Source organism: Amborella trichopoda, chromosome 11 (genome assembly GCF_054954075.1).
Source record: "Amborella trichopoda isolate Santa Cruz 75 chromosome 11, AtrichopodaSantaCruz75HAP2 v2.0, whole genome shotgun sequence".
Lineage (NCBI taxonomy): Eukaryota > Viridiplantae > Streptophyta > Magnoliopsida > Amborellales > Amborellaceae > Amborella > Amborella trichopoda.
In genome coordinates, this window is record NC_142346.1 from 23,907,614 (window position 1) to 23,933,559 (window position 25,946).

Consider the following 25,946-nt stretch of genomic DNA (forward strand, 5'->3'; position numbering starts at 1 on the left):
GAGTACAGTATCTAGGCCACTTAATATATGCACTAAATGGGGTGTCAAATTTGGAGACCCAAAGTTAATATATCTTTGTAACAATTTGCCTTTTAGAATTCATGTCCAAAGTGCTTTCAAATTTGCCAATAATTTAGACCTTAACATTTAACCAATTATAAACTTCAAATTTTGTAATAAAAGTGTGAAAACATTGGTCTAAATTTCATACTCTCAAATCCTCATCTCCAAAGCATTTTTGACGACGAAAATCTTCATAATGAATCTAAACTCAATTTTCAGCACAGACAATAAATTTTGAAAATTAAAAAATGGCACAATTCTTATTGATCTATAAACATATATTTTTAAAGTGAAATAAACGGCGTACATAATTTATTACACTATACACTTATTTTTTTTTTTCTACAAACATGATGTTCAAGTTGAGATGGTAAAAGTATTTCTAATTGTAAGTTTTAAAGGCTTTAGTTATTTTGATAGGCTTCAAACCATTTTCCATATTTTTAATAGCATTGATTACTAGTTTTTGGATCTGATATTCGAGCAGAGGCCTTGATATGAAAAGGACTATTCTGCCCTCACTGTAAACGGTTATAGTTGAGGACGTGGCGGTAATATGGGAAGTAGGAAGTAGCAGTAGTGCTAGGGTGAAAGTGGTAAAAAGACAGGGGCAATTTCTTTAAATAGAAAATGTCATTGGAAATTGCAAGACGTGCAGGTTCTGTCGCGTAGACCACGACCCTTGAACGAAGCAGCAAATATTTCATCGTTCAAACGTCGTGGGCGTTCAACCCACTCTCCTCCCGACTTCACTTTGTCTCTAACCACCCTACCTCACTTTCTCTCTCTAACGAACCTGCCTTGTTTTCTCTCTCCTCTCGATACTCTATCTCTATTGCTTCGATAACTGGTTATGATGAAATGTAGAGAGAGAGAGAGAGAGAGGGGTGAGATGAGATGAGATGAGATGAGTTCTCGCTCTAGGTCTTCAATGGATGGCGACCAAAGAGAGAAGTTACGAAATCGGCTGCGCACTTTCTCTCTCCTCAAAATCTGCATGTTCAGATTCCCCTGCCCACGAGGTCTGCATCCCTGCACTCCTCTTTTCTATTTCAGGCACTATCATATCATTTATCTTTTGCCTCTTTCACGAGCATTGTTCATGTCCTAGAGAGAAACACAGTAGAGAGAGAAAGAGGAGATGGGCTGCAGTGCTTCCAAGGTAGATGATTTGCAGGTGGTGACGCTTTGTAGAGAGAGAAAGGAGTTGGTTAGATCCGCTGTTGATCATAGATACGCCATGGCCGCTGCTCACTTGTCTTATATTGGGTCTCTTACGAGCATGGGGGCGGCTCTCCATCGCTTTGCTGATCAGGAAACGTTTTCTCTCTCTTCCCCTCCCTCTTCTCCCCTTCTCACTCTACCCTCAGAGGGTAAGAGAAAGAGTGATTCTCAACCCAACAACTCCTCGTCCACCTCCATTTCTCACTCTGCGAATTCCCCCCATCCTTCTCACCTTCATCTCTCCTCCTCCCCTTCTGAATCCGAAGTTGAGAAACCGACCCCCAAAACCCACGACTCCCCTCCCTCTCCTTCCAAAACGAGCCAACATGGTTCTCTGGCTTCGAGCCCTGTGTACAACTACAGTAGTTCTCCGGTTTGGAGCCCTGTGTACAACTACATGAGGTCTGGTACTGCTATCCCCTCCATTGTATTTGATGAAAGGGCTCGATCGCCTGATCAGGTTCGATGGGGCGATCCTTCCTCTGGTTATTCGAATGCGAGCTTCTTTGGGGCCCCTGAAATTGAAAGGGTTCCTTCACCGCCATCACCTCCAAGGACTTCAGCTTGGGACTTTTTTAATCCTTTCCAATCATCTTCAGATGACCTGTACCCCTACTATTCTCAAAGAGGTGGCTTTGGGGTCGGTTCAGAGAGCAGCTTGGATTCAAAGGAAGTGAGAGAAAAAGAGGGGATTCCTGATTTGGAAGATGAAGCTGAGCAGTCCTCTTATGAGAGAGAAACACGAGATCCAGACGAGAAGTTTGAGGACGCAGAAGATAGGGAGTTGGGTTGGGATGATTCAGAGGCAGCAACAGCGAAGAGCCAGAGCCATATGGTTGACAAACCTGAACTGGGAGAGGGGGAAAGAGGCAGCAGCAAAAGTCGGCATGGAAGCAAGGAAGTGGAGAATTCGATGGACGAGGTGGTTTCGACTGAGCATGGGGAGGTTTCACAAAAGAATAGTGTGGCCACATTGTCGGTCGGGGCCAAACGAGATATGGAGGAGGTTGTGAAAGAGATCAAAGTTCAGTTTGAGAGTGCATCTGATTCTGGTAAGGAGGTCTCTATGTTGCTCGAGGCTGGCAAGCAGCGTTATCTCCCTAGAAGTACCATACTTAAAGGTATAGTGCTGTTGATTCTTGGAAGATTTCAAATAGTATTATTTTTGTCATTGTGGTATTACTTTAAAAGTTAATTACCTTGGTACTGATTGTTGAATAATTGTTTTAGTACAATTGGACTTCTCCTCTTTTCCCTTTTTTGGTCATTGATCGATTTTAGTGACTCGAGAAATGAGTTCTTGGCTCTGGAATCTGAATAATTGGACAACATTTTGTGAGAATGTTGGTCATTCAGAAGTGATCCTCACTATATTTGCTTATGGTCTTCTATAATTGGTACTCGTCCTTATTGTAGTTGTAGAGTTCACTCTTATAGTTGCTTATGTTTTGCCACTATGTTTTGTTATTAGTGAGACTGTAGTTTATATTATCAAAAGACAATGCAGTTCATTCTGAGTAAACTATGGTTTTTTTTTTTTGGATTCATTGAGGGATATGTGCGGACCACCAAGTATTTTGTGCTCCTTGTTTTTTCCCAATCCATCATTCTTGAAATTCCCAAACTCAAACCTCAAGAATCGCTGAAACCATATTGATATGAACTTCATTCCATTCACTTTTTATATTGGAACTTACATTGCTTGATTCAGTTATTTCTGCCAGGATTTTGAATGCTGCATTTTTTCCCATGTTGCCATCTTCCCGTCCTCCTTCTAAACGTTCAACATTTGTATATTCAAGAGCAAAGAAAATGGATAACATGATCCATGGAGATTTAAGGGAAGAGTTTGGAATGATATCTATTAACTTGTCATTCACATTGGAAAAGCTATATGCATGGGAAAAGAAGCTCTATGAGGAAGTTAAGGTATGTGTCTGGAATTTGGATGATTGACTTGATTCAGATGCTATTTGAGTTGTCAGGATTTTTGCATTGTTAATTTCTCTTCAGGTTTGTTCTTATACTGTGATTGTGGGGAACCAGATGTGCGTCATGGGTTTTTATAATGTTTCTGGAAAATGATTGAATTAAATTTTATTTTCGGACTTTTTGTGGACCCATTGTAACATGAAATATTGGTGTGAAAGAAATTTGTTTATTTGAAGAAACAATAACTGCCAAATATCAAAGAAAACAAAGAAAAAAAGAGAGGCAATTATATTTGCAAAACATCTCTTCTTTTCTCTTATGTAATACATGGACAGTCTCTTTTGGGGCAATTACAGCTGCAGACTTGAACCTCTTCTCCAAGGAACCCTAATATATATATTTTATTCCATCTTCTCCTCCTTGTTTTCATTAGTTCTTCATTGAGCATATCATGTTTACTCTTGCATCTGTTGCTCAGCCTTTTATGTCTCATTTTCTATCAGCTTTATTGGGGCTGTCTAGGTTGGAGATACCATCTACTTGCTAGACCTAGTTTGACATTTCTTCTAACATTAGTCCTTGTATTATATCCTTGCGGAAAGGCAATTGAGGTTATGGAAACTAGGAGTTCAGGAACATATGCTCCTTATGGATACTCTTTTGTAGTATTTTTCTCACTAGAAACTAATGCAATAAGCTTCTGAAGGACATAAATTTTCACCTGGATGTCTATTTGAGAGATTCAAAGCTTAAATTGAAGATTTTTCCAAGATCTACGACCCTTATGTCAATGGTTTATTTTGTGATTCAGTCATTTTGGGCTTCAAATTAAAATTGATAGCCTATTGGAAAAAAAACAATGGCGAATTTTATTTCCTAAGTGCATAAGGTTTCCTTCTTTCCAACACTGAGTCCTAGTAAACTTAAGGAAGCCTTGGCAATCTTCTAGAAAAATTAGTCTTTTATAATATTGTGGACTCCATAGATTAGAAAGTTTTGTAAATTTCAGTAAGTTGTTTCTTTCCTTGTTTTGCAAATTAAGTTAATTTCCTAATTTTGTGGGCTTTTTTTTTCTTCTCTTTTAGAATGTGCTTCCTAGTTTTGTTTTAGAGTTTAAAAAATTGTTTCCATGTTTTATGTCTAGTTTCCTAAAACTAGAAAGAGTCATTTAATTTTGGAAGAATCTAGAAGTTTAGGAAGTCTGGGAAAGTGGAGTTAGATTGAGTCTCTTGTCATGGAAAACTGTAATAGTAAGATTGATTTGACCTCTATAAATACCCATTTAGGCCATCACTGAATCAATTCAAGCAAGACATAATGCTTCAGACGGCCACATTAAAGTGGTGGTGCCCATGGGCTCACTGCATGTGTCCCCTATGTGGGCTAGCATGATGCACTCACATAGGTGGCACATCACCCCCATATGGGGGCCCATCACGCAATGTGATGCACCTGCATATGGTAGAGCTTGCTCATGGGTGGAATAATGCCCACGAGCAAGGGTAATTTGTTAATTTTCCCCTGGGAAAGTGGGGGAAGAATTTCAAGAGTTATGTAACGCATTCAAAGTCCCTTAAAACCAGAAATTATGCTTCTAAGGGGATTAAAATGAAGAAATTAAGAAGCATTTTCTCTTTGTTGATTTTGAAGATTTCAATTTAATTTGTGGATTCTTTGGGCAAAAGTTCAAGTTGATTTTGTTCATGTGGTAAAATAGGAGGAGATGCATATAAATAATGTATGCGAGTTATTTGATTGAGTATAGTTATCTTTTTCATTTTCTATGTCTCGATCTTTTGATATTTGGATGTTATATATTAGTAAAGAACTTTTAAACTTGGCAATTGGCATTTTTGGTTCTAGCTATATGCTATAGTGTACTTAGTTGCTTTATCCTATTTTATATCTTAAGTGCTTGGTTGGTAGTTTGGCATAATACATATTATAATTTTTTGTTAATTTAACAAATGTGGTGAATTACTTTATTTGACATGTTAATTGCATTAGAGAATAGATACATCTGTTACTCTTTATCTAGCTACTAGCAGTTTAGACAATGGATATTTTAAAGACAAATATTAAATTAAAATGCCTAATATTACATAAAACACATATTCGCTATAGTCTTTTTATTTTTGTATTTTTGTGATTTTTTAAAATTACTAACTGTGTTGGAAGTGAATGTGCCTGCATCAAGACTACATCAAGGTGCATAATGCATCTGACTTCCTAAGCGCATCGAATCTGCACCTTGCATTTGATAACCTTGGTTCAATAGTGTGAGTGGTCGCTTTTAAAGGAGACATTCCTCACCTCTTTTTGTAGAGATAGTGATTTTACAATGAAATTCTACGATCGGTGAGTCTTCTCCTAGGTTTTAGAGCCCCCCTTTTTTTTTTTGGGTAAGATACACTCCAAAATCCTAACTTGTGGTTTGTAGATTCTCTCCATGTGAGCTTGGCCCCCTCTTTTTTTTTATGACACTTCCTCATTCAAGATTTCTTCAGCCCAAATTCGTGAGGAGAGGGATATGAGAGACATGTGAGGGAGAAGAGAGTGATGTGAGGTTCTCAACACACCCCTCAGACACTTCTTAAACCACTTACATATTATTAAAAAATATGAAAGGGCAAAACTGCCCATACAAAATATGAAAGGACACTTAGGTCCTAGAACTTAGTTAGAAGGACTTTTAACATCCTATATCAATTTTGGCATTAGATCAACTCACTACTTGGGTGTTTGCTTTGTTTTTTGTCATGTCAACCCAAATGGGTCGTACATATGGATCTCGCTCACCTAGAATCATCATGAGTTTTTTTGGTAGTTCAGCTTTACTTGCAATTACATTATCAAATTAACAACATTGAGTAATTTTCAATGTATTGGTTGGAGAAAGAGCTGCTACAAATCGGCCCATAACCAATCCCAGTTGAAAAGGAAGCCAGAGATGAGCTTCAAAAGAACACATTGTTGACTCTTCTTTTCCCACCAATGGTATGAGCATGGTTACTCAGATCACTCATTCTAGGTGGTGCTGCTCCTGTGTCCCATTCCAGTGCTTTGCGACTCTAATTGATCTCAATTTTTTAAGTTTTGGAACTCGATCCCCACTATTAAGGATTAAGATCCTAACCTTTTTATGATTACAATGTTTAGTTTCTACAAAAACTAAATAGTGTAGTCTTAAAATAGTTGTTTAATTTATAATTGTTGGAAATGCTTGTGATTTCAGTAATTGTTTCAAGAATCGATATCACGTAATCACGGTTGGCCAGATGATTCCATAGTCGGAATCACCTCCGTACAATGCTTATCACATGAAGCGGTTTTCCTACGATTTGGGAATTGTGCTTTGATCCAACAGGAATCAAGATTCCTCCCTTGTTGGAATTATGGTCACATCAACTTGGAATCGAGATTCCAAACTTAAGGGAACCACACACCAAGTTACTTGGAACCTGGCCTAGAATAAAGAAATGAGTTCCAAAAGGCAAAAGATTTAAGGTTTTAGATTATCTTTAAGCAAGGATTCCTTGATATTGGACTCCATATTTTGAGTATGCTTAACCAGTGTTCCTCCACTGTTGGAATCGATGTCTCTGACAGCCCTCTCCTAACATTGGAGTCGATGTATTGAATGCATACACAACTTTCCACAAGTATTGAAAACAAGTTCGAGTACCCTTAACTAAGTACTTTTCTAGAGTTTTTTATTCAAACAAGTTCGAGTACCCTTAAGTAAGTACTTTTCTAGACTTTTTTTTTCAAACAAGTTCGAGTACCCTTAACTAAGTACTTTTCTAGAGTTTTTAGATAGAATAAAAAAAAAAAATTACTTCATCTGTTGTTGTAACTTTAAAAATTTACAAATTTTTGAAACTTAGGAAAGTTGTAGACTAGAGTTTGTTGCCACCCATAGATTTTCTTGATTTCCTTCAGATATTTATTATTTTTAAATTTTAAATAACAAAATTTTTAATGTTTAAAATACTCCAAGCATTCCATAGAATCCCAACAAGCTTTTTATAAAGACCGAATTTTGCCTCAACACCTGCAAATTCCTCAGAGTTGACTTCTTTTTTTGTTTTTTTTTTTTTGCGGGGGGGGGGGTGGGGGGAATGATTCAACAAGCTTACGATGTATCTTTTCACTTGTGTACCTGTTTGCGGTGATTCAAAGCATAAACTGAAGATTCCTTCAAGATCTACCACACTTATCTCTATGGGATTTTTGCAATTCTGATGTTTTGGACCTCAAAATGTGGTTGAAAGCCTGCTGGAAAAATTAATGATGAAATTTATTTTCCTTAAGAGTGTTAGGTTTTGTTCTTTCCATTATTGTATCCTAGAAACCCTAAGCAACCAATGTTATCTTCTATAGAGATAAACTCTTTGGAAGATTGTGGCTTCACAAATTAGAAACTTGAATCTTTAAAATTTCACTTAGTTGTTTCTTTCCTTCTTTTGCAAGTTAAGTCGCTTTTCTATTTTTATATAAGATTCTAAAAAGATATTTTTCATGTTTTGTAAGAATTCAGTTTCCTAAAACTACAAAGGAAAATAGGAAATAGTTATCTAATTTAACCTACAAGATTAGTACATTAAGGAAAGTAGAATAACTTGAGTCCCAAGCTAAGTCAACTAAAAGAGGGATTCAGACCTCTGTAAATACCCATATAGGATTTAATTTGAATAATAGAACTTGGGTTTCAATTGTGGCAAGGTCCATCCTTTAGAAGAGAGATTTCCCAACGTCTTTTTTCTTTCGTTTTTTTCGGGTAGCGAGAGTGATTCTACTGCTCTAACCTTGGCTTAGGAGAATCTCTCCCTAAAGGTTATATAAGGGCCTTGTCTTCTTTTGGTGGAGAGATTCCCCAAAGCCCTAGCATGTGATTTGGAAGTTCTCTATATGCAAATTTGGGCCCCTTCTTTCTCTCTTTCATGGCATTTTCCCATTCAAGATTATCTCAACTAAATTCAACCCTTATTTCTAGCCCATGAAATTGACCCTTCCTGAGCCGTAATAGCATAGCTCACTGCGTTCTCAAATCCATCACATATATCCCTAAACCCCATATACCTATATTAGCTTTACTCTCATCTCATTCCCTTTAAATACATCAGTTAGTCTTGTTGGACTTCCAATTTTCCAGCAACTTCAACCTCCTTAACCTCTAAACCCAACCTTAATCCTTTTCCTATATATATCTATCCTTGCCTACCACTTCACTTCCAGTCGTACCCTATTTATACCTTAAATTGCCCTCCAATCTAATTAAAACTAGGTGGCCTTACTATCTAAAACCCTGTTATCCCATATTTTCTTAAGCGTATGTCTCATGTAAAACTCGTGTCCCCCTTGTTCTATAGCAGAAACGAATGCGTTGCACTCGGTTCTACGTACATCTTGTTACTCCAACTCATGCTATCACAGATGCTTCTTGCAACTAATATGATATATTTTCCTCATCTCCATTATTCCTTATGAAGGAACATTTCTATTTTATTTTAAGGTAGCCATGTGTTTCCTTGTTCTTCAGAGTCGAGAAGTTTTGGAAGCTGTACCAAAAAAAGTCCTGATCAAGCACACCTGGTTGTGCAAGTGGAAATTGTCTTCAACTGCCATTTGGGTATAGTGACCTCTAGCAGTCCACCCCTTAAATAGCAGTCCAAACGTGGACAGCCCCTTAAATAGTACCCCATACAAGGTCAACATGATGTAATGTTGGAAACTGGACATCCCTTTCAACACTCAGTACCTTGGATGGCTGATTTATATGAAGATGTGTTGTCTTTTTGAAAATATTTCTTTTAAAATATGTAAAACCAAGTATTCACTATTAGAAGCAACAAACATGCATATAACTTGCAATCACAAGAATTTTTTGGAGATGTGCTATAATGGCTATCTAAAGAGCACATATGATTCATAAGTAATGTCAGCAATGCTTATTATGGCTGGTAAAAATTATGTTTTCTATGCTAAGCTTCCCCTAGTATGTCACAAATCATATGGTGTAATTGAACTTTGGAAAATGCTATCATGTGAGTCATTCAAGGTCTCAATTTTTCCCTCAACAATGAGGGTATCATGTGTTTACAATATGCTGATGGCTCCCTTATATTTTGTGCTAATATAGAGCAAGCAGAGAGTTTGGGATTCATTTTGCGATTGTTTGAGGCGATCCCAGGCCAGAAAGTTAACCTTAGTAAGAATTTATTGATGGGGATCATCTATGAAGTTGGGTAGCAAAATAATCACAACCAGGAAAGTGCTTAGATTTTGTCCATCCTTTCGACAGGCCAATGAAAAGTGAAAACGAACTTAGTTGATTAGAAAGAAAAGGGCAAAATGACACTAGTGCTTAATGCGCTTGCATTGGACGCAAAAGCACGCAAAAAAACATAAAAGTCCTGACAAGTGCTTGGACAACTAAGTATGGCATTACTATTTTTCCACTTTAGGAACATCGAATTGCCTCATCCAAAAATTGATTTCTAAAAGTACTGGGTATCAAAAGAAAACATTATTTTATTGAAACTTTTATTCTTTTATATTTTATCACTTTGCCCTCAAACATTCAGTCCCTCAGTTAATAAACAAAAATTAAAAATATATCCAAAAAAGGGATATTCTAGTGAAGTTTATGTTGAAACTTTTTGGTTTTGTTCATCCAAGGTTAGTATGAATAGTAAAACTGTGACAATAGTATGCTTGACTTGCAAAAATAACAGGCACTAATGTGTCATTCCCCCTCCCCCCAGAGCATTAAATGAGAAAGAAATAAAACCAGAGGGCAATTGAAAGAAGATTAGCCCTTTGGAAAGTCTTTTGTTCTCTTGAATGGTTTTTCATATTAAGTCATCCTTACATAACATCCTGGAGGACAATGTTTGAATTTACATCATGGTGTGTTCCTAAAAGAATAAAAAATGATGGAAAGAAACTTTATATTGCAAATGAATGTATGGTTGGTTTAATCTTGTCAGCTGGGAATAAACTTCATATTACGAAACTCTTTGGGCCATGTTGTAACTAGTAATATGGCTGTCACAATTTTCTGTAATATGGTTGTAACTAGTAATATGGCTGTCACAATTTTCTGTGAGGTCCTCTTGCTCTAAAGATGTTTTCAATCTGGAGTCTTTGGTGATTATGGAGACCCTAAGCATTATTAAAATACATATCCATTTATAGCGCTGCATATTTGATCCGCAGTCCCCTCCCTTTCCCTCCAATTTTCCCTCACTTCTCTGGTGTAGGTTTCTGTTCTGCACCTTATGCAATTTTAAGTTTATATTTCATCTTAAAAGATATAGTATTCGAAAAGAGAACATATTATCAAAGGCTGGTGTACCTAGTTTAATTGGTATTGTGAAATCCCACATACGTAAATTGTATTGAATTCTCTAATAGCACTTGGAAATAGTTCAAATCCTAAATATCTGAATAAGTGGTACATAGAGTTCTCAGCCCTATTGGGACCATGGTTTTTAATGCAAGAATCCTAGAATGATTTATAAGGAGCTCTCAGAAACTTGTGTTCTGTAAATTGCCCTATTTATAAATACCCTTTAGTTTGACAGGAACCTTTTGAGGAGTAATAAGATGCCAAATAAATTATGTGATTGTATACAATGAGACCACTTACTTTTGGTATAAAAAGTTCACATCACCATAGGCTGTCAGATTTGAAATCAGACGGTTGGGGAGTCGCATTCCTCCACTCAAAGTCCAAGAAAATATTTCTTTGACTTCAAATCTGAGGAACCATACAAACCAACCATCTGATTTCAAATCTGACTGCTCGGGATGTTGTTACTGTTTTATCTGAAAAGTAAAATAGTCTCATTGAATACTTGTCCATAATTAGTATACTTCAAAGATACTCATGCACAATCTTTCGAATGCATGTTTAAGAATCTTGTTGATTCTTTTCCTAATATCATTTCTTTGTATCCCTGAGCAAACATGATTTAGCTGAACATGTGATGTAGGACCAGGGGGTGGCTACGTGAGTCTAACCCTCGAGGTGGGTGAAAGGGTTGGGAGAAGAATTGGGAGTTTAAATCCAATTACATTGGGGACTGTGAGGTCTAAATGGGGTAGGATAAAGCTCAGGTAATGAGAAGGGTTTGGTATGAGTGGGGCAATAGTTAGTTTTAGGTTTAGAGTGTATTATGGGCGTTGAAGATGTTGGAAAATTGCAAGTCCAGAAAGGATGATTGATGGCTTTGAAGGGAATTATCCAAGATTGACATGGAATTTTGTTTGCCAGGCTTTGCTATTTATGTGATGGGTTTCAGAAGGTGGTGGCCAAAGTTGTCAAGGCTCGGGAAGGATCGGTATGATAGGGGGTGTCTAAGGTGACCAATGTGGTTTTAGGGTATCTTTGAAGGAAAATATGCCACATTAACTTATTGGGGAGATTTAAGCTTTGTAGAATCACCCTCTTTAAAGGAGTTGAGGAATCTCTCCTCAAGGTGAAAGAATTACATAAGAATCACACCTTCAAGGATTGCTTCATGCCACCAAAAGAAAGAACTCCATGTTTATTACTAATCTCAATTTCAGATGAATTGGCTGTGGACCTACATATCTGTTTATGGAGAATTCCAATTTGCCCTGTACTTGGACTAATAAAAACATAGAAAACAAACTCCTCAAGACTCTACGAAACTATCCAACTCAAAGGTTTCTAATGCAACTAGGATTGAAAGTTGTACTTTCTAGACATCCAATAACTTCAGAAAACTAAATCTGGAAACTGCATTACAATAATTACTCAATAATGAAAACGAAACATAAATCTTTAAGGGAAACAAAAGTTTACTGGTTTTTCTAACAAGCAGCATTTTACAATGATATGGAGTACAATGATATAGAGTGTCGAACAAAATTAGGTAAAAATAATAGCAATAGCAGTTGCAGATTTATGAGAGATCTATGATTCGAGCTTTGGACATCTCTAAACTGACATTTGGGTGAAAATTTATGCCTCCACAAAATGGTTTGCATCAACATGACCATGAATACAATATGATCTGTTCGTGCATCACTCATTTTAGTTGGTGTTTCTTGTACTTAGGGCTGCCAACAGGTCCAGCCCGAAGCCTGGTAATGCTCAGGACCGGCCCAGAAATGTCCCAGAAAGGCCGCCACATCCCAACCAATCTATTGTTAGGCCCTGTCCGAAGCCCGGAAAGGACCTTATTGGACTGGGCCTGAGCCTGGCCCTCCCCATTAAGAAGCCTCTCTTTTTTTTTTTTTTGTGGTAAGCAAAAAAAAAAAATGCTAAAATATTTTTTACAGACTTTTCTTGGGTTTTAAAGAGAGAAAGAGATTGGGTTTCTAGAGAGAGATGAAAGAGATTGGATTTCTAGAGAGAGAAAGAGAGATTGGGGAGGGAAAGATGGATTGGGTTTCTAGAGAGAATGAGTTTTTTTAAAAAGAAAGAGAGATTGGGTTTCTAGAGAGAATGGATTCTTAGAGAGAGAGAGATATTTGGTTTCAAGAGAGGTTGGTTTTTAGAGAAAGGAGATATTGGGTTTTTAGAGAATGAGTTTTTAGAGAGAGAGAGATTGGGTTCCTAGAGAGATTGGGTTTCTAGAGAATAGATTTTTAAAGATAGAAAGAAAGATTGGGTTTTATTGGGTTTTTAGAGAGAAAAAGAGATTGGGTTTCTAGAGTGATAACAATGTTCAAAAAGGGATAGGCGATTTGGGCTCTGGGCCGCCTGGGCCTAGGCGGGAGCTCAGACCCAAAGGCCGCCTGTGTTGTCTGTTTTTGAAAGTTGGATCGCCCACACCTCCCCTCATTTTATTGTATATACTATCTAATAATAATTATGAATTAATATTATTTTTTTGGTTTACCAATAAATTAATCATTATTACAAGGAAAAAAACATTTTTGATAAATTAATAATTACGAATTAATACTATTTTTTTGGTTTACCAATAAATTAATCACTATCCCATGCAAAAAGCATTTTTTTATAAACTAATAATTACGAATTAATACTATCTTTTCGTTTACCAATAAATTAATAATTATTGTTGCATGCAAAAAGCAATTTGGATAAATTAATAATTACAAATTAATACTATTTTTTAGTTTATCAATAAATTAATAATTACTGTAACATGCAAAAAGCATTGTCGATAAATTAATAATTTTGATATTATATATAATATAGAATATTTATATTATATTTTAATAGCATATATAATAATATATATTTATGTAATGTATATATATTATATAAATATATATATTACATAAATATATATTATATATAATATATAATATATAACACAAAATAATATATAATATAATGTATTTTCTATTTATTTTACTAATGTATATTTGTATTATATATTATATATAATGTAATATTTATTATAATATTAAATATTACATCATATATTAGAATAAAAATAAATATATAATGTATAACATAGTATAAACAACATAATATAAGATATAATATAATGCATACATTATATTATATCTATTTTATTAATGTATATTTGTTATTATATATAACATATAATATAATATTTATTATATACTACAATAATATTATATATTATATTAGTATTATGGATAATATTGTAATATTATATTATACTGATATTTTTTGGTTTACCAATACATTAATCACTATCATATGCAAAAAGCATTTTCGATAAACTAATAATTACGAATTAATATTGTCTTTTGGTTTACTAATAAATTAATAACTAATGTTGCATGCAAAAAACCATTTTCGATAAATTAATGATTACGAATTAATACTATTTTTTTGGTTTATCAATAAATTAATAATTACTATCACATGCAAAAAGCATTTTCGATAAATTAATAATTACGAATTAATACTAGTTTTGTTAGTTTACCAGTAGATTAATCACTATCACATGCATAAAGTATTTTCGATAAACTAATAATTACGAATTAATACTATTTTTTAGTTTATCAATAAATTAATACTTACTTTTTACATGCAAAAAGTATTTTCAATAAATTAATAATTACAAATGAATGCTATTATTTGGTTTACCAATAAATTAATAATTACTATTACATGCAAAAAGCATTTTTGTTAAACTAATAATTGCGAATTATTATTATTTTTTGGTTTATCAATAAATTGATAATTACTGTCACATACAAAAAGTATCTTCGATAAATTAATAATTACCAATTAACTGATAATTACAAATTAATAATTATAAATTAATAAGTTAACTAATACAAATTAATAATTATGAATTAAAGAACGGGTTTTAGAGAGATAGATTGGGTTTCCCGATAGAGAGAATTGGTTTTTAGAAAGAGAGATTCAGTTTTTAGAGAGAGAGAGATTGGGTTTCTAGAGATAAAAAGAGAGATTGGGTTTTTTGAGAGAGAAAGAGATATTGGGTTTCTAGAGAGAGATTGTTTTTTTAGGGAGGAAAATAAATATTGGGTTTCTTGACAAAGAGAGAGTGGGTTTTAAATTTTCTAATTTTGTTTTTGTATGCCTAAATTTTATTTTGTTGTGGGTTACTACAAATACGAAAAGTTTGAAGAGTGACGATTTAAAAAAAATAAAATAAAAAGACATGCTAAATGGGCCGGGTCTTATTGGGCCAGGCAGGCCTACTGGGCAAAATTTTCAGGCTTTTCCAGGCCGCCCTGCCATGCCCGATAAGCAGTAATGTTCATAGCGGCCTGGCTCGGTCCATTAACAGCCCTACTTGTACTATTTTAGGTAGAAGATGTTTTAACCTCATTTGTTTAGTTTATATTTTTTTTTCCGTTGAGCTAGCAGGGCTTTGTGGAACCCCACACATTATGATAATTTGTGGGAAATTTTAAGAGAGGCAATGTGCTAGCCTTTGGATAGTACAATAACTACATAATTCTGTCTTTGATGTCATGTACATTGGGACCTCACTTCAATTCACTCTTTGTCACTCCGTGTATATGGCAATTTCACTAAATATACTCTTCTCATGCAAGGTCAATTGGGAATTTTATTTTTCATCTTCCATATATGTGTTCTCTTTCATTATGTGTTTGAGGCTATGCTTTTGGGGTACCATTTCGGATCTTCCATGTTATCTAATTTAGTGTTTCTCAAATGATAAACTAGTGGTCTTGCTCTGCCCTCTGGTTTCTTTTATGCCATTTAGCCCAAATTAGAGTGGGAAGGGAAGCACTCAAAAGCTTAGTTAGAAACTTGTTGAGCTTCGTTTTTAACCAATTTGTTAAAATGCATTGAATGTTTGAATCGGGTATGACTTTGTTGTTGAACCTCCATATGATTGCTTGCCAAATCCCACCTACAAAGGCATATGTGATGAAGAGATTATTGTGGTCTTTGGTATCTCTTTCCATAAAAATCATCTATTGCACCTATATATGCCGCCCATTTTTTAACTCTATTAGCTGTTGGTAGTTTTATTAGGAAAGCTGCCCATGTAAACCACTATAGTTTGGGATGTATTGGCTTTTCCATATTGTCTTTAGTGTTTTGTTTTTTATCCCACTCTCTTGAATAAGTTCGTAGTTCTCCATAATAATAAGGTACCCATGTAAATCTGTCTTCCTCACTTCACTGATAGGAGGCTTTTGCTAGAATTGGCCTCCAAGGTTGTGATAGTTTTGCACTTGTGGGAGGGGGGAGTTTCCATGTTTCCCGTCCTAAAATTGGGAGATAGGGATCTCCCACTGCTCAAATCCCTATAATTTCTTCCCCAAGTATTTTATATATGGCCTTTCTTGAGCCACGAATCAAACTGACAGTCAATTTTTGTTCCATCTCCTATGATCCATTGACTGTTTCTGTTCATTGGTGGGATTTTTTCATATATTGCCTTCTAAGGCCCAGATTCACTCCCAACTATTCTAGCATTTCATATGGGACTTCTCTAAAGATTTTTCTTTCTCAATTGGGTTCACAACCCTATATGGATTGACTTCTTAGCAATAATATCCATGTTTGGTTAATAAGGTCATAGTAATGTCCCTAATCCTTTTTTGGCCAAGTCCATCTTAGATTTTTGGTTTGCAAAAGGTGTTCCATTTAAAAAAGTTTTGATTATTGCTCCATGGATGTTTCTTTGGAGTCTGTCTAATGTTTTTAAATATGGTGGTGGTTAGTTTGTAACGAGAACCAATGGTTTTGGATTAAACTAAGGAATGAAGCTAGCAGGCTGAGTCTCCAGGGGTGTACCCTTGAGTTTGGATATGGTTTTCTCGATTATGGGTTAGTAAAGTTTGAGGGTTTGTTTACTTTGAAATGGTGGCACACTTAGATATGTAGAGGGTAATTCCACAACTTAACATTTTTTTTTTTTCCTAAAATTGATGAGTTGAAGAAGTATATCTCTCTCTCTCTCTCTCTCTCTCTCTCTCTCTCTCTCTCTCTCTCTCCCCGACGCAAGATTGGAACTGGTATACACACTGCTTTTGAGAGTGGCATGATTTTATGTTGGTCTTACCAAAGATGAGAAGGTCAATGGCACATGGTAAGTGGGAGGGGGTGGTCCCAAATTTAGGAATCTTAGGCGGTTTTAATGTCCAAATTTCCACTTATTTTATTAGCTTAATAAAAACATTCTATGGCTATAGTCTATAGAAACATTATGCTGAGAGGGGTTCACCTTGTCTAAGCCCATTCACCCTTAAAATAACCAAAAGAGGTGCCTTTGAGGAGGATGGAGTACTTGGGCATTGTCTTATGCATTTTATCCAATTAATCAAAATTTATCCAAATCTGTATCTTCTAAGCTCGTTTAGAAGAAATTTCCTATTGACTTTATTGAATCGCTTGTGGAAATATATGGAGCTTTCTTTTCTTTCTTACCATATTATGAATAAGTTCATGAGCCGTTAAGGCTTGTCCAAAAATGGTCCTATCTTGTAGAAAAGCACCATGGTTAGACTTAATGATACGGTTCAATACTGATTCAAGTCTATTAGATTTTGCTAATGACCTTATAGTTCATTAAAAGGAAACAAATACCATTCAATGTCTCATATTTTTTAGAAGTCTAAATGCCGGCCAAGTGGGTTGGTGGAGCAGTTAACTGTGTTTTCCTTGGTCTCATGATGTGTGTGCTTTTTTGGATAAATCTCATGCTTCTTATTATTCACCTTCATCATACTTATCTGTCTTTCCTGAAATTGTGCTTCTTGAGAAGATTTTTTCTGAATCTTTGAAAACATTTCCCATTAGACTTCAACTCAAAAATCCTCCTGCAGATTTGGACAGGACTGTTGTAAACTCTGGTGGGCCTCTCTCTATAACTTATCTGTTGTGGTTACTAATGAACTCAGGTACTGTATCGGTCTGTCTGTTTTGGATGTGATGCGTCCTTTATCTTTTATTCTGCTCTTGACCTAACTGCCTTTAGTTCATGAGCATTTTATGTACAAGGAATTTGTGAATCATGGACGTCGACGACAAGGAAATTGATGAGTTTGAATGAAATGACATATGGGTCTTGCTCCCCTTTCGCAAGGGAAGACTCTGATTAGGTGTAAATAGATTTACAAGGTTGATGATGAGTTCCCTGTACCCTATTTTGTCAGTGACATCAAAGTTGTAGCCACAATGTGAGGAAGTCATGCAAGAAGAAATTGACGAGTTTGAATGAAATAACACATGGGTCTTGCTCCCCTTGTGCAAGGGAAGCCTCTGATTAGGTGTAAATAGATTTGCAAGGTTGATGATCCGTTGCACGTATGAGTTTTAAAAAACTCTTCAAAAGAAAAATAAAGGTTGATGATGAGTTCCCTGTTCTCTGCAGCCACAATGTGAGGTGAAAGTGATGTGGTTAAGGTTTCAGCATGATTTACTATTATGGAGTCTAACTTGGCCACCCTAACAAACAAACCCATGTTCACCATGGCCTATGCGATACTCCTATCCTGGCTCTCAGTCTTGCAACATTTGTAAGAAAGGGGCCCAATCTTCTCTTCCCATCCCCCTTTACCACCGCCATCTTTGCACTCTCACCTTGTCATCCATTTGCAATGTAAGCAAATAGCCAAATGCATTCTTGAATAACTAGAAGCAAATATATATATATATATATATATATATTCTGGAAACTGGTGTTCTGTCACATGAACTTAAATGTTTCACATGCTTCGATTTTATTGGAAATTGACCCGACTTTCAGATAGATTCTGGAAGTTGGTGTCTGTCACTTGAATTTCATCGTTGTCGTCATCATCATCATCATCATCCAGGCCTTATCCCAATGATTTTGGGATCGGCTATCATGACAAGGTGTGGCAAAGTTTTATGCTGGCTGCCTACCTAACGCAACCCACATCTTTTACCCGAGCTTGGGATGGGTTAAGCCAAAAGGAAAGAGAAAGTTTAAGGTCCTTACCCTTATTAGACCAAAGAGCAAGAACGCATATATGGATTCTATTATTAAAACTGGTGTTTGTCACTTGAATTTAAATGTTTCAAATGCTTTGATTTTATTGGAAATCGGCTCAACTTTCAGCTGAATGCATTAGATTCACAAATGATTGCTTGGAAATAGCCCAAAATATTCCATATATGCTGACAGATTTATTTTTCATCAAATAGAAAAAGAGCAGTACACCCCAAGAAAAACTCACTCAACAAGTCTCAATAAAACTTGAAAATAGGCGCACCTCCAGGAAAATGATGTAACTCACGGCCAAATAGTAGTAACACTCTCGAATCTCTTCTGTCTTAAACAATCTTGTAGATTTTCTTTCTTATCTGTAGGTTGGTCTCGCTTTGAGCTCTCCACTTATTTGGTACCACATCAAGAAGACCAAAAGTAAGGTTTCTATGGAACGCTAGATGAAAAGCTCATCGAGCGCCAACTTTCAAAGTCATTTGTCCCATAGTTTTTAATGTACGACATTATTAGAACTTTGTAAAAATGTTTTCCTTTAGACATGAACTATTATTAGCTTGCTTAATTTATTAGAAGCTTGCAACTGTCACTAGTGGGATCGATAAAGACCTACTTTGGATGGTGATGAGAAAACCATCTCATGATTAAAAAAAATATATAATTCTTTTTAAAACATCTAGTATATGTTTCCTGGACATTTATGCACCCTTAGAAATATTTTATTTAAGACTACTTTGAGATCTTGTACTTTTATTCAATTGTGAGACATTTATGCACCTTTAGAAATATTTTAATTGAGACTACTTTGAGATCTTGTACTTTCATTCAATTGTTTTACTTATTCAGAAGTACAAATACTCGCTAATTATTTCTGTTAAGACCTACTTTGGGTGGCGATGGAAAACCACCCATGATTAAAAATAATTGAAAATCACTTTTAAAACCATTAGTTTATACTTCCTGGAAAACTTTTGCACCGTTAGATATATTTTAATCTAATGAACTTTTGAGTTTCTAAAAAATCCCAGGTGAATTTAGAAATTTTTCTTGAAAAATTTCTCAATATCTAACTTAAGAGTTATCACGGGGCAAAAAAATGAAGAAGAAGAAGAAAAAAAACTCGAGACGTATTCCTAAATTTCAAACATAATTGTTTCAGAATTTTTTTTCCACAATCCTTTGGTTGTTTTCCTCTGTTTTAACCTGCAAGAATAAATATTTCTGGCTTGAGCTATTCACTGTGAGTAATTAGATAACAAATATACCTGTTGAGCCTATGACTCCAATTCACAGGCCTACAGCAGCCAACGAGATTATAGTGATGAATGAAATTATATTGAACGGAATTGCTCAGACTTTACATGCACCAAAAAGAGAATTTCTGATGAAAAGAGATAGATGCACTTTGATCTTGTAACAAATTTCATCATTCACTCTTGTGGGACATTCATTGTAGATGGTTCAGCTCCACTCTCTCATCGATTCCTTGGGCAATCTTTCTGTCTCTTGTTGCCCTGTTTTTTGTATCAATTTAATGGTCCTTTTATGTGTTTCTTGTTCCTATCTTCAAATGATACTTTATATGGTAACTTCTTAATTTGTCTGTTTGCTATATTAACGAAATTTCCTTTGTGTTGTTGTCCCGTCCTTTGGAAACTGATACTTTACATTTGCTAATCTTCATATTAGAATGCTCATTGCTTCAAATGCTCTTCTTAACAATTCTTAATGCAATTAGATCATTTATGATCTCTTCATACGATTACTTATGGTTGGGTTAACTGAGTGAATCCTTCACTAGAGATTGAATTGAGCAACTGGATTTCTGTTTATTATGCTTCTTACACACCTTTAAAATGAATGATAAGTCTGCATCTCCTAGGTGCAAATTTTGACTTCTTTGAGACAAATTGCCAAGGCCATCTAACTTTATATTTGTAATTTATTCTCTCTCTTCTTAGGAAGCCTTTCTCTGCCTAAAGCATTGTCACATCTGTTTTGTACAGTTGCTTGCTCACTCACATACATATATGCATACACACATGCAACATAAACATGACCACGTATACACTATTAGTTACATGTGTTTATTTGTGTTGATTTAGATGTACTTATGTGTATCTATACAAATGAATATATGCTTTTTATGTAAGCGTGTATAGACAGTTACATTTTATATTGCTATTAGGAAAGTGTGTATGGAAAGTTGATTTAGATATGCTATGGGTTACATTCTATGTGCAGTTTGCATGCATATTTGAGCTTGTGCCGTTATTTGTGTCCAAAGGTGTTTGTGTAAGGTTTGAGAGAGAGAGAGAGAGAGAGAGAGAGAGAGAGAGAGAGAGAGTTTCTAGTAGTAGTGTTTTTCATTCTTGGCTTTCCATTCTTTCCCCTTTAGGTTTTCAAAATATCATTGCTTCGTTTTGTAATCGAATAATCATAGAAAAGTAGTAATTATGAATTTCAGGATGAGGAGAAGATGCGGATAATTTATGAAAAGAAGTGCAAGCGTCTGAAGGTTTTGGATGACAAAGGAGCAGAACAAGATAAGGTTGATACCGTTCAAACTTCGATAAAAAAGTTATCCATGAAACTAGACATAGCTATTAAAGCTATTGACACTATATCAAATAAGATACATAAGTTAAGAGATGAGGAGTTGCAGCCCCAACTTACTGAATTAATTCAAGGGTATGGCTTTTGTCCAATTGGAATACATAGTAATTATGGGTATTATTTCTCAAACTATCCTTTTCATTACATTATGAGAAATTTCTTTGATCAATTCATTCAAGGATTCAGGGTTTCTTACTTTATTCCCCACCTGTTCAATCTCATATCAATAACGATAGTCTTATTTTGCTTTCGTTAGTAATCTCGTGTGGCTTGCTTGTAGTTCTGACATTAGCAGTGCATAAATCTTAAACTTGCCATGAATCAACCATTTGTGCCATATATTTTCATCCAGTAAAATATCTGATCTAATATGCACACATGTATGTGTGTGTGCCTATGTGTGTCCGGCATTTGCGTGTGCATGTGTGCGCATATGCCTACACATGCACATGTATGTACATGTATTCCCACGTATTATTATTTTGTTACAAACCAAAAGACTTATTGAAAACATTTGATACACTTCATTATATTGGTAATTTTGGAGTTGCATTGTTTGTGAAAATTTTGATCCAACTGGGCTAGCCACCTGTTTTTGTTGAGACCATGTCTCTTATAATTATCTTAATGAATCTTGGTTGTGTAAGCTTTTGTAGTTATAAGTAAGGTACATATGAGATTTGTAAATGAATCTCAATCTACATTGAATTTCCAAAATCGAAATTTTTTTTTTATGGATAGTTATTTATTTCCTACTCATGGAAGAAAAGACTTGTGGAAGAAGAGATTTCTTTGAATCGAGAACCTCCCTGGTGACTGCTATGTTAGGCCTTGTCAAAAGTGTTTCCTATGGATAAAGTTAAACTCATCATCATTTAAAGATTTCTCATATCTGGAGTTGACCTCCCTCAATGGTTGGTTTTCACTACACCTCTCACTGAAAATAAAAGATTACCATAACTTTTAATAAACTTTGTTTAGTATCCGTATAAGCCATTGTGTGGTAATCTGTGTGGCAATTAGCATTGTATTGGCCTTTGCTACTAGAGTACTTCCCCAAAGAAAAAGTTATTGACTGCTCTTTGTAGTACTAGTTGTTAAGTTTCATCAAAGTTGATAATCAAGAACCCCGTAGAAGGTGGCTGTGACTTCACCGCAAGCTACGACTTGGACTCAGAGCCAGGAATCATGTCCAGCAATGATATTCATGTGTCAATCTTCTAATCATCTTCAATTTCTTTTCTTGAAATCACCCTTGTTGTGTCAACCAGTTCCTTCTTGTGTTATATAGACACGAACATCAGTATCAATGTCTTGTTTATGTCAGGTGTCTAGTACTTTGGCTGGAAACCGAGTAGGGTTCAACATGTTTGTACTAAAAATATCACCCTTATTGTGTCAATCAGTTCCTTGTTGTTTTGTATTGACACCAACATGTGTATCAATGTCTAGTTTATGTCAGGTGTCTAATAATTTGGCTGGCAACCTATTATGGCTCAACATGTTTGTACAAAAAGTGCATCTCTCTCTCTCTCCCTCTCTCTCTCGCTCTATATATATATATATATATATATATATATATGCCAACTATTTGAATCAGCTACACGAATCATTTTCCTCCATTCTGCTTGCTTAAGGGCAATACCCTTAGTCAGACCATAAATCACCATATATCTAATCACTATTTCCATCCATATCCTTTTGGGCCTTCCCCTTGCCTTTTTAGAACCTGCCGCTTGAACCAAACCATCCTTCCTAACAGATGCTGTAATAGGTTATACTATACATGCCCAGCTACCCAAGTCTATATTCCCTCATCTCATCGCCTATTGGAACCACCCCTAATTTCCTTTGTATGTATTTATTCCGAATTCTATACTATCTTGTCTTGTCACTCATCCATCTGTACTCTTCCTATAAATATGTTGTTTCTTGACTGCTCAACCTTCAGCCCCATAAAGCATGGCTGCTATTACAGCCGTCCTATAAAACTTGGCATGCGGAAATCACATAAAACTCCAGATACACATCTCTACTTCGTCCACCGAGCACTAATTCTCTGCACGACAATCATCCTCAATCTCTTATTCTCTTGAATTATTAATGCAAGATATACAATCTCTTTTAGGTATTTCTTGGCCCTCAATCTTAACTACTTCTTCGTTTCTATTCGTCTTATTGGTAAACTTGCATTCTATATATTCTATCTTAGTCTGGCTAATTTTAGAACCTTTAGATTCTAGAACATCCCTTCAAAGTTCTAACTTTGCATTAACTTTGTCTCTAGTATCATCAATCAAAACTATGTCATCTACAAACAACATACACCATTGTAACTCATACTATAGATTCCTAGTTAACTCATCCATAACCAAAACAAAGATATGGGCTTTTTATCGAGCAATGATTCCTCACCAGTAATCACTCTTAAGCTCTCATTGGTTCTCTTCACCTGAAATTGGTAGATATTTTATCTTCTCGTTACATCTAAATGGAATAAATTCTTTAAATTGGTAGATATTTAGCATTTAGCACACACTCCATAAGTATAACCATAATCCATAAGTCGGTTCATACTCCATATCCAAATAAAACTTAAAATTTTCCAGCCAACCAAATTATCAAACCAAGTTATTAAATAGTATCACACCAGTACCACCATGAGGAAGAAAACAAAATTGAATTATGAAACTATGACAGTAATACTCGAAGACTTAAAAGAATCTTCAATAGTTCAATAATCAATACACAATACTTCAATCAAAGTTCAAACTTCAAAGGTTAATAATTAATTAATTATTCAACAATCAACATTCATCAATCATCATTCACTCATCATCAAAAAATCCCCTAATTTTGGCCCCTAAAAACAAAAAAAAAAGGACAAAAATGCCCTCACCGAATGGTTTTTCCGCCCTTGGGCAGGGCGCAGGTCCTAGGCAGCCACCTAGGGCTGGGCACTGGGTGCTCGCCTACGCTGGTTCTGTACCGCCTAGGCGGCTGCCGAGGGATCGACTGCCCAGATTGGCCACCTAGGCCTTGGCGACGCGCCCAGGCCTTCTGGACCACCTAGGTGCCTGCCTAGGCGTTGGGCGGTCCGCTTTTTGAATCACTGAGACTAAGGAAAGCAATTCCTTTTATTCCTTCCTTCTACCAAAAGCACTCACTTTGCTAGGTGCCAGTAAGCAAAACACTCGTTTTAGAGTGTTTTGCATAACATAAAACACAAGTTAGAGAAAAGTTTGAGAGTTTGCAAGTGCAAACTTTTTTACGAGGGCTTTGATAAGACTTAGTAAACCCACACCTACCCTTTTAAACAATAGCTTTGATGTTGCAAAGCCCCTCTCGAACACTTAGACATTTCTACCACATGCTGTTTTTGTTGCCTACACCACATTCACTGCTCAAGAAATGAAAGCAACCACTAGGTACTTCTCTGGTTATTCAAAACCACTGAGTTAGAACGCACATCTAGGTCATCGGATAGCTGCTCACCATTTAATGTATATCTATGTGGTTCGAGAAATGGAATTGCTATTCTCAATTCAGACAAGACATTGATTTTCTTACGAAACGTCTATAGGATCTCCGATTCCCCAAAGTTGGTGATCTGACTTGCTAAGCCTGCTCCTTTAGATGAGTGATTCGACCTACATGAATGCCATTGTTCTAAACTTCGAGATTGTGTTTGTTTTTATGCATATGGCATTTCCCCCAAATTGTTCAAAATATATTCATTGTTTTGGGCGCAGCAGCCTACCAATCCCTAGAGACTTTGAGCGAATTTTCAATCAACTTGTCCAAGTGTTGGGGGGGGGGGTGTGTGTGTGTGTGTGTGTGTGTCTGTTACAAAATATTATAAAAGAGGAGTTTAGAAATGGGTGAGAAGAAAGACTCTCTCAGCCTGACCTATGACTAGGTGATTAAAGTAGCAAGAGAATAGGAATTCTAAGGAAGACTAAATCAGGATGACTCCAACTTGAGTAAATGGGTGCAAGAGAAGCAATGCCTCTTGCAACCTCAATTCACTGTATGAGAAGGTAGTTAGAGCAGCGATCCCAGAATTAAGACTCTAAAATACTATCTCAGAATCTCCCCTGGTAAAGTGTTTCAAGTGATGAGGGGTGCAGTCAGCAACGAAGATGAGATAAGAAGACGATAGAATAAAAGGATTAAAAAGGGTGTAGTTTAAGGAAGAAAGAATAGCAAGTGTGAATGGCTAGGCGCAGGTGTAAAGGAGGTAAAAGGGGTAAGAATATGTAGGTAAAAGTGATATGGAGTGAAGGTGCAGGTGTGAGAGAGGGACATGAACAAGTGATGGTGCAAGAAGTATGTAGGATTAGGTGCGGGTGGAGGTGCACAGAATTGAGCCTGGGCAGAGAGTGCGTTGGGCTAAGCATGGGCAGAAAGTGAGCTACAGAGAGCGCGGGCAGGAGTGCGCTGTAGAGAGCAAGGGTATGAGTGCTTGTGCAAAAAGCACGGGCAAGAGTGCGCTGTGGAGAGCGCGAGTAAGAGTGCGCGTGCAGAATGCGCGGGTGAGAGTGTGTTGTAGAGAGCACGGGTACGAATGCACGTGCAAGGCGCAGATAAGAGTGTGTGTGCAGAGAACACAGGTAGAGTGCGTGCAGAGCACGGGTAGAGATGCGCTTGTAGAGCGTCAGCAGAGATGCACTTGTAGAGCGCGTGCAGAGGTGCGCTTGTAGAGCG

General features: G+C 36.1%; 1 protein-coding gene across 11 annotated transcripts in view; it reads left to right on the top strand.

Moving 5' to 3' along the window:
* The first annotated feature begins 710 nt into the window (after positions 1-710).
* The window catches only part of LOC18446532 (protein ALTERED PHOSPHATE STARVATION RESPONSE 1), a 33,074-nt gene continuing 7,838 nt past the window's right edge, over positions 711-25,946 (top strand). Inside the window, exons 1-4 of one of the 11 annotated variants that reach the window (XR_016044588.1) lie at positions 711-2,408; positions 2,999-3,216; positions 17,479-17,553; positions 21,091-21,353. Coding sequence is in view for 5 of the 11 variants with exons in the window: in XM_088852110.1 (XP_088708236.1) it covers positions 1,205-2,408; positions 2,999-3,216; positions 21,091-21,353 (1,685 nt within the window). In the remaining 6 variants the exon portion in view is untranslated. Of the gene's footprint in view, positions 2,409-2,998; positions 3,217-12,310; positions 12,861-17,478; positions 17,554-21,074; positions 21,354-25,946 lie in introns of those variants that run through there. The other 10 variants (XR_016044587.1, XR_016044589.1, XR_016044590.1 and 7 more) reach the window with 10 other exon arrangements.